The following is a 9,291-nucleotide window of genomic DNA, read 5'->3' as shown; positions in this document are numbered from 1 at the left end:
GTACTGTAAAAGCTGGTTTCTGTGGAATTACCTGAGGTCTCCAAGGTCCATTTCCCTCTGTCCGCACGGGAGAGGTGAAGCTGTGGCTTCAGTGGGGCCGGAGTTACTGCGTTGTCCAGAGCTCCCGCCCCATGTGGGGGCGCAGTCCAGCCCAGCATCAGGCTGGGTCCCCACTGCAGCTCATCAGACCGTTGCGTGTGGGGTCCACAGGACATATGACTATGGAGGGAACACGGGCAGGAGCAAAACCAAAGGAACCAGAGAGCCAAGAGCCACGTCGCCAAGAACCCGGAGAGCCAGGTCACCAAGAGCCTAGGGATTATGTATTCCCACGGCTGGCATCGGCCCTCAGCTCTGTGCCCAGGGTGACGGACAGGCATCCTCCCTGTCATCCCGCTTCACCGTGCCTGTGTCCATCTCCCCGTAGTTGGGCCCCTTCCCCAGTGATCTGCGCGGACCGGGCCGTGGGTCCCTGGGGTGTGAAATTGCAGCTTCCTGTGAAGCTGCCCAGATGGCCGCGCTTGCAATGTCTGGCCTCCCCTTTGCTCCTTCCTATTACTAATAACCAGCTGATTACGTGGCATCTCTTTCTCTCCCACCTGCCGCTGCGGCCCTCGCGCCATTCGTTGCCTGGCGTCGGCGGCATTTCCCGGGACCCTGCAGCTGCGCTTGGGCTTCGTAGTTTGTGCACTGGGAACTGAATGTGCAGTGAGCGGGCTTGGGTGCTCCTCGGAGCGTTCAGAGCACCCAGGGGAGTGTCCTTCTTAAGTAACTGCCACCCGTGGCTCTGCCCCCGCAGTGGGGTGGGGTGGGTGGAGACGTGGAACGGCACTGTGCCTAATTTGCTGGTGGCCGATGGTTCCTGCATGGCCCTGGCTTATACATAAGTGAACATTCATTAATGTAAAATGACGTTGGAATGGAACACCCATCTAGTTGTGTTTAGAAGGCAGAGCTAAGTGGGGGGCTGTGTGTGTGCTGCGGCCGGGCAGCGGGCACTCACAGGGATAATAACAAGTATCTGCTCTTTGCTGGTGCGCCATGCCCTCATCTCAGTGGCTACTGCCACTGCTTCTGCAAAGGTTCATTGAGTTGAGAGACCAGCTGGAGGCCACTCAGCAAGGGGCTGAGTGCAGAGGCCTTCAGACTCACTGGCCCATTAGACCTGGCCTCGCTGGGAAACAGAAAACGGATCAGGAGGCAGGAGCCCTGACTCCAGTCCTCGCTCAGCCACAGACTCCTGTGTGGACAAAACACCATCTCTCTGGGCCTCAGTTTCCTCACCAGTCGTGGAAGGGCCAGTGCAAATCTCCCAGTTCTGTGGCCTGAGTGAATATTTGAACACAGAACGTAGACAAGTCCCATGATTTGCTAATGTATGCATCTCCCTCAGAACTTCATTCCCCCCCATGGCTTGACCTGAGTTTGACCTTTGGATATTACGACATTAAATAAGAGAGTCGTTTCTGTATATTTCATGCTTTATTTACTGCAGAGGGATTTGCTGGGGAGCGGGTGCCCTGCTCCCAAGCCCAGCCGCCGGCCATGCAGCCCTCCGTGGAGGCTCTCAGCGGCAGTTCTCCCAGGAGCAGAGCGGCGGTCACCTGGCTGCTGGAGAAAATCAAGGTTTGCAGCTGAGTAGTGGCAGCAGGTCCCCAGGAGCTTATGAAACCACCTTCTAAAGCTGCCTGCGCCCCAGGGAGGAGGGGCCCCCCCCCCCCCCCAGGGGTTTGGCCAGCTCAGCCAGCCCCACTCTACCCTCTCTGTAGCCTGGGGCAAGTCATTTAGCCTCCCTGTCCCTCGCTGCCTTCCCTGCTCCCAGGTGAGAAGGAATTAGTGGCTGTTTGTCAGCAGAGACCTAGCTTTGCCCAAGTAACTGGGGCAACCTTGGGCTGGGCAAGGCCAAAAGGGCCTCAGGACTGCGATTTGCAGAACGATGAACACAATGCAGGCTTGCTGCCAGACAGCATTGTTTTCCTCAGAGTACCCAGCAGCTCAGTGGGGTTTTGAAGCAGGGAGGGCTGGTGGGTTGTCACCAGAAAGGTGTTTGGGACGCGGGCCTGAGCCACTGAGGGAGGTGCCCTGGCTGGGGGCTGGGCTCCTGGACGCCACAGCCATCAAGCCGCCTGCTCCACGGCAGGGGAGGGCACGCTTGTGGGAGAAAACAGCTCGTTCTCGGGTGCAAAGCAGGAAAGCGAATCGCTGTCCCCAAACCCTGCTCAGACCGCTGCTCGCTCCTGGAATGCTAACACGGTGGGTGGTGTCAGTGCTGGTGACGCCGCCCTTACTGCTCTGGGTGGGCAGCACTCGCTCAGCAGCCCTTCCACGGCGGCCGGTACTTTTCCAGCTGCCTGGAGTTCATCCTCATTTCAATTTCCACGGGAGCAGTGAGCTGTGAAATAGGCAGAGTTAACAAGGAGGGAGAGGCGGAGAGGGAGAGGGGGGAGTGCCGAGGACCCCTGGGCGCCCCGCCGCTCGGCCCCACCCTGCCCATCCTCTGGGATCCTCTGGGCTTCCAGGGCCTTCCAGGGCCTGCTGGGAACTCGGCCCACCCCAGATCTAACCAGGGGGCTGGATCCTGGAAGTTGCTGAGACCTTCTGGGAGGAGGATCAGCACACCTCCTCTGGGGGAGCTGTCACAGGAGGGGTGGGGCTGGCAGGACCCTCCTGGCTTCTCATGTGGGGGACGCACACCTCCCCTTCTCCTGAGGCTATGCCACCACGCACCAGGTGTCACCCTAAGGCCTTCAGCATATTATTACGCCTCTCGGTAACCCTATGATGTAGAGACCATTAGTGTCCCCATTTTGCAGATTAGGAAACTGAGGACGAAGTGGTTGAATAACTTGCTTGAGGCCACACAGGTACTAAGTATCGAGGGATAAAATGGTAACCAGCGGGCCTGTCTCCAGGGTCAGTGCCAGTGCCCACCAGGCTCTACTGCTCTGGCGTTGTGGGGACACAGTGAGCCCCTAGGGATGTGTCTGGAGACTCATCGCGCTGTCACCCCCAGAGCTTCCTGGTTCACTGGTCTTGCTGCCAAACCAGCTCCCACCTCCACCGGCTCCCTGGGGCTGGGAATGGGCTCGGATGCTGCAGGGCAACCTTGGGTGGCCTGTGTGGGGCTCAGGGTCCAGCTTGGCCTATGCCGTCCCCTGGCTGTGGTTGTCCTCTAGGCCTCAGTTTCCTCTGTAAAGGGAGGAGGCTGGGCTGGACGATCCATAGGGCCCCTGGCCTGCCTAGCATGGTTCCAGGGAGATGGACAGGGGACGTGAGGTGCCCCCCAGCCCCCCAAGCCTCCCGGATGTTACATCGATGTAGCTTGTGCCGTGGAAACCTCAATGGGTGCCTTAACTCTGCCCCCGGTGCTCGGAAGAGGGCAGCCCGAGCCAGCCTCCCTTCACCAGCGGAAGGACTCACTCCCGTTCCCCCCTCAGAGCCCAAGGAGCCCCATGCGGGGCCGCAGCACCAAGAGGAGCCTCTGGGCTACATGTCGGACCTCACTGTTTGGGGACAGCATGCTGTGCGACCTAGGCGGCGGGAAGATCACGGCCAGGGTCCGGGGGAGGCGGGAGGCATGGAGTCCAGCTCGTTCTACCCTGACCCTGGGTGACCTTGGCAAGGCCTCACTCGTCTCCTCCCTCCCAGGCCTCCACAGGGAAGTGCCTCACGCTCAGTCCTGGGGCCTCTCCCTTCTGCATCTGCCCGCCCCCTGTCCCGGCTTGAATTCCATCTAATCGCTGGGGACTCCCACGTGATGTCTCAGCCCTGGCCTCTCCTGAAGTGCCCACTTCACTTACCCACCTGCCTGCATCGTCTCCACCAAGATGCCAACAGCATCTCAGTTTACAGGCCCTCTGACCTCCTGACCTTCCTCTTGTCACCCTGCAGCCAACCATAGGCTTCACCCTCCCGGGGTGGCAGCTCCATCCTTCCGGTGTCCCGGCCGAAAAAGGGTTTTCTCTTTCCCCCTTTTCCACATCCCATATCCATTCTTCCAGCAAGTCCCGTGGGCTTCTGCCTCCAAAATATTTCAGCATCTGACTCCCAGTCAGCAGAGTGAAGGCCAAGTCCAAACAATGGCCCATGACGTCCACATCCCGCCTCATCTCCCTCTCTATCCCCTGCCTCCCTCTGCTGCAGCTCCTCCGGCCTCCGCGCTGTTCCCTGGATGCACCAGGCCCACTCCTGCCCCAGGGCCTTTGCACGGCTCTTGCTTCTGCCTGGAATCTCTTTCCCCAAACATTCCTTCAAGTCTTTGCACTCATACCACCCAATGATGAAGCCCGCTCTGATCACCCTATTTAAATTGCAGCCACCCCCTTGCTTTCCCTGCTTTGTTTCTCCGTAGCGCTTATCCTACCTGCCATGGGGCACAGTGGGCTTATTATCCTGCTCGAGGAATGTTGCCCGTCCTGGCATCTGTTTCTGGTCCCCCATTGGAGTCAGGGAGTCAGGAGGGCAGCTGACGTGTCCGTTTTGTCTACCGCTCTATCTCCAGGGCCCAGAACCGGCCATACACAGAGGGCTCGGGGGTATTCATGGTCAGAATACATGAGTGTGAAACTGCAGTTGTGCTGGACACAGTCCAGGCTCGCCGGCCCGGACGGTCTGGGTCTCCTAACCTGTTGCTGAAGGTCCTGGGCCCGGGTCTTCACACGAGCTGTTTCGGATCATCTCTCTCCTGTCGGTGCCTGCAGCTTCCCCCTGACAGTCTCCTGCCTTTCCTTGTGCTGCCCAGAGTCAAGTCCCTGCTTGGGACCCCCAGTGGCCCTGGCCCAGCAGGCTCTGCGGCCCTGTTGCCTCTCAGGCCCCTGGCCTCGAGGACCGCACACCCACCAGGTGCTTCCTGAGCGGGGCCGTCGCCTCCCTGTTCCTGCGGCGGGGAAGCCCTTGCTCTAGCTCTCATGGAGGGGCTCCTTGTCATTCAGGTTTCAAAGGCAATGCCACCCCCTCCGAGAGGCCTTCCCTGACTGCCCCGTCCAATCCTACTCTCACTCTCTGACACTCCTTTACTCGGTGCCTGAAACAGTGCACTGTCTCATGTCGGGGCCTGCCTCCCCACTGCATGGGGCTCACTACTGGACCCCTGGCTTGCTGCTGAGCTCTGGTGCGTCTGGTGGCTGGCCAGGGGCGCCCACCAGGTGTCTCTGCATTGGCCGCCTGTCCGCTCACCTTGATAACTTGGTCGTCTTCCTCCTCGGTGATCTCTCCGGGGTCCAGGGGACCCACCTCTTCAGACCTCTGCTGTTCGCCCAGCGATTTCTTTTGCTCCTTGTTCCGCTCCTTTTCCTAGGGGCAGAGCACAAATGGCACAAAACCCGCCCTCCCTCTCCTCCCCAGATGGCCCTCGCCTGCTTCTGCCCAGGGTGCCAATGGCCCCAGCTCCCTCAGGCCACAGCCCCCTTCTCCCGTGCCTCCTGCACGAATCGCAGACACCGTGGCCCAAGACTGGCCTTCGAGTTGCCCACCAGCAGGTCAACTTGCAGAGGAATCTGCTCCTTTGAAGTTCAAACATTGCACCCAGATTGTTACTGTTAATTAGGTTAAAATGCTGAAAATAATGGCTGCCCTGCATGCATATTAGGTGTGAAAATGTGTTTTTCTTAGCAGAGAGCCTATAAAAAAGGTGGAAGACAGCCTAGCCTGTAGGGCGCCAGGGGGGCCAAAGCTGGAGTCCCTGGGAGGGGATTTATAAGAGGGAAGACAGGGAGATGAATGTGGAGGAGGGAGCTTGCAGCTTCTTCATACAAACCCCAGAGCTAGAGCCGGGCAATTGCAGGGAGCAAGACCGCAGAACAGGTTCACGCAAAGCATCCTGTGGTTGCCGTTTTGCTAGTTTATGTTCTACTGAGTTTGGCTCTTTCTGTCCAGCGCCCATCTTGCCTGGCACCCCACTGGCCAGGCCAGAGCACTCAGACCAGACCCCTCTGCGCTCTGGCTTCTTAATGGCACTCCTGGGGTTCAGCTCGGGCCTGCCCTGGCGGGCGGTTCTAGAACCGCGGTGGTCTTTTCTGGAGAGGGACCAGGGTGAGGGAGGTGTGTCCTTACCCCTAGGGTTCAGTTCGGGCCTGCCCTGACGGGCGGTTCTAGAACCGAGGTGGTCTTTTCTGGAGAGGGACCAGGGTGAGGGAGGTGTGTCCTTCCCCCTGGGGTTCAGCTCGGGCCTGCCCTGAGGGGCGGTTCTAGAACCGCAGTTGTCTTTTCTGGAAAGGGACCGGGGTGAGGGAGGTGTGTCCCTGAAGGAGGGGTCTGGGTCCAGCCTTGGCTCTGCCAGGGCCGCTGCGCAGGGACGTGGACGCCTGCCCGGGACAGAGGGTGCAGATACGGAAGCCGACCCCAGGGCCACGCGACCTCCCAGAGAACAGGGAACTGACTCTGGTGTTTGTCCCTAGCGGGGCCTTGGCTTCAGACGGGCAGGAGGTGCCAATTCCATTTCTTCATCTCCTCGGGTGAAAGAGAACCCCGTGTTGCACGGGCACTCAGAACCCCTGTATCGAAAGTGAGTCACTGGGCCTTAACCGGTTTGGCTCAGTGGATAGAGAGTCGGCCTGCAGACTGAAGGGTCCCAGGTTCGATTCTGGTCAAGGGCATGTACATTGGTTGCGGGCACATCCCCAGTAGGGAGTGTGCAGGAGGCAGCTGATTGATGTTTCTCTCTCATCGATGTTCCTAACTCTCTATCCCTCTCCCTTCCTCTCTGTAAAAAATCAATAAAATATATTAAAAAAAAATAAAGTGAGTCACTGGGCCCGGCCAGTGTGGCTCAGTGGTTGAGCGCCAACCTATGAACCCAGGAGGTCAGGGTGCATGCCCGGGTTGCAGGCTCGATCCCCAGTATGGAGCGTGCAGGAGGCAGCTGGTCAATGATTCTCTCTAGTCATTGGTGCTTCTCTCTCTCCCTCTTCCTTCCTCTCTGAAATCAATAAAAATATATTTTAAAAAATAAATAAAGTCACCGGGAGGCAGTCCTGCCGCCCAGCTGTCCTGCCACCTGGTGTCGCCTGGGCTTTAAGAGAAGGAGGCCTTGGCCGCTGCCGGACATTTGCCCACCAGGGCCCCTCCTGGTCTCCCAAGGCGCCAGCTCCGTCTCACCTGCCCCCGGGGCTTCCCAGGTGCCAGCCCGAGTGCCTCTCCTCCTGGGACTCAGCACTTAGGACAGGGCACTGACTGGGCAGTTAACTGGCTAGTGACTTCCCCACGGGTCTGTCTTGGCTCCCAGGCTGGCTCCTGAAGACGGAGGCCTTGGACTTCCCCGTACGTCTCCCTGTACGTCGGCCTCTCACCCAGATGCTGAGCGAATGTGCACTGACGTGGTAACTGGAGGCTCCTCGGGAGGTGGGTGGCCGGGTGGGAAGACATGCCCCCCGACACCGAGTGGCTCTAGAGGAGTGGAGGCCAGGGTGGTGCTGGAGCCTGGGCCCGGCCCCCATGCTGTCCCCTGGCAGAGCTGATCAAGCGCAGGTTGACTCTAGACCTAACACCTCTTCAGTGCGAGCAGGGCTGTGTCACCTGGGCCACGGCGGTGGGCACTGGGCGGTGGGCACTGAGTGGTGGGCGGTGGGCGGTGGGCACTGGGCGGTGAGCACTGAGTGGTGGGCACTGAGTGGTAGGCTGTGGGCGGTGGGCTGTGGGCGGTGGGCGGTGGGCGGTGGGCACTGAGTGGTGGGCACTGAGTGGTGGGCACTGGGCGGTGGGCACTGAGTGGTGGGCCATGGGTGGTGGGTGGTGGGTGGTGGGCACTGGGCCGCAGGGGTTCTTACCTGCATCTTCTGGAGCTCGCTGTGTGTGAAGATGGGAACGAAGGCTTCCGTCTGGGAGGCCAGCAGAGTGGCGACGTGAACCACCAGCAGGGCAGCCAGGGCCTTGCGGGACACCATCCTGGAGCTGGGCGACAGGGGCTGCTGTCACTGGTGGGGGCAGTGATGGGCGGCTGCATTGGAGGCGGGAGCGCTGGTCCAGGCCCCGCCTGGGCTGTGTGACCCTGACATCTGCTCAGCCCCTGTGACAGGGCCTGTGTGGGGCTTTACCAGGTGAGCTCAGGCCCCTCTCTGCCCCAGAGCCCTGAGAGCTGACCACGCCCCCGGCGAGGCCGCCTGGCCCCTGCCCGCACCAGGGCAGACTCATCCCACATGGGCCCTTCTTGTTATAGGTGAGGAATGCTGGGGCCCCAGAGGCTCCTGATGTGGGAGGGACCTCGTGTCTTAGAGAAAAAAAACCCTAGATACCACAGAACCATGCCGGGGCCTGGGGAACCTGCCCCCTGAGCCGATTAGGGTGTTGGAAGGATGGACCCAGGCCCAGATGCCCAGCTCTACTCCAGGTCTCCAGGGAAAAGCACTGAGACCTGCCCAGTGGAGGCAGAACCAGATGGAGCCGGGGTGAGGCCCACCCGCTGGGCAGCACTGGCTCTGGAACCAGCCCCTGCCCAGCTCCTGAAGCAGCTGCCTGTTCGCTGTCATGGGAAACAACAGGGGGCACCCCTCCCTGCAAGCTGCCACCCCACACCTCCTGGGCCCCTCTCGAATCCAGGAAGTGGCTTTGTCTGGAATGCAGGCAGGAGGGTGGGCTGCAGAGACCTGGCAGGGAGCAGTGGGTGTGGTGGCCGTGGGACTGAGACAGGACTCAGAGGCTGGGCGGGGGCAGGGCCGGCCAGGAGGGCCGGGGGAGGAGGATGTGGTCTGCTTGCTGGGTGCTGGCCTGGGTGATTCCTTCCTAGCCCTTCCTTGTGATCCTCATGCCCACCTGGGAGCAGGTGTGACCTGGGGAGGGAGGAGACGTGTGGAGGTGGAGGGACTCATTCAGGGGTGGGGAGGGGGTAGGGGGTGAGGGCTGGAGCCCAGCCTTCTGAGGCGGGATGCTTTCCCCAGTCCCCACCGCATGTTGCCTCTGGCCACAGAAGGCAGGGAGGGGCCTCACTGGGCCAGACCTGCGACTGGACTCCTGGTACCAGCGTTCCTATGCTGGGTGGGCTGCCGGGCCCCAGGCAGGGAGGGTTTTCAGATAATGAGCTTCCGGGGCTCACCTGGGGGTGGGACAGGATCTGCTGTACAGGAGAGCCCTGCCTGAGCTGGCCTCTCGCTTCTCCCGGGTCTGCCTTGTCTCTCCCCAGAAAGAATCTTCCAGGCTGTGTCCTGCCCCTCTGCCAGGCCCTCTCTCTCAGTCCTCTGAGGCCACCTGTGCCCAGCGGATGCTCCTCTGCATCTTGCTACCCTGGTGCCCACTCTACTTTCTCTCCTCATCTGGATAAAACTCTATGAGCAAGAACACTGGCACCCAGACAGCCAAGGC

At 60.5% G+C, this 9,291-nt stretch overlaps 1 protein-coding gene across 1 annotated transcript; it reads right to left on the bottom strand.

The window, feature by feature from the left end:
• Positions 1-2,219: 2,219 nt before the first annotated feature.
• On the bottom strand, positions 2,220-7,880 carry MLN (motilin). Its single transcript, XM_023746573.1, is given in 4 exon segments — positions 2,220-2,338; positions 2,341-2,392; positions 5,176-5,292; positions 7,764-7,880. Coding segments are annotated over 4 exon segments (405 nt in total).
• Positions 7,881-9,291: the final 1,411 nt, after the last annotated feature.

Source organism: Myotis lucifugus, unplaced genomic scaffold (genome assembly GCF_000147115.1).
Source record: "Myotis lucifugus unplaced genomic scaffold, Myoluc2.0 scaffold_697, whole genome shotgun sequence".
Classification (NCBI taxonomy): Eukaryota; Metazoa; Chordata; class Mammalia; order Chiroptera; family Vespertilionidae; genus Myotis; species Myotis lucifugus.
The sequence above is the reverse complement of the archived record's forward strand: the minus strand, read 5'-3'. Positions and strand labels throughout refer to the sequence as shown.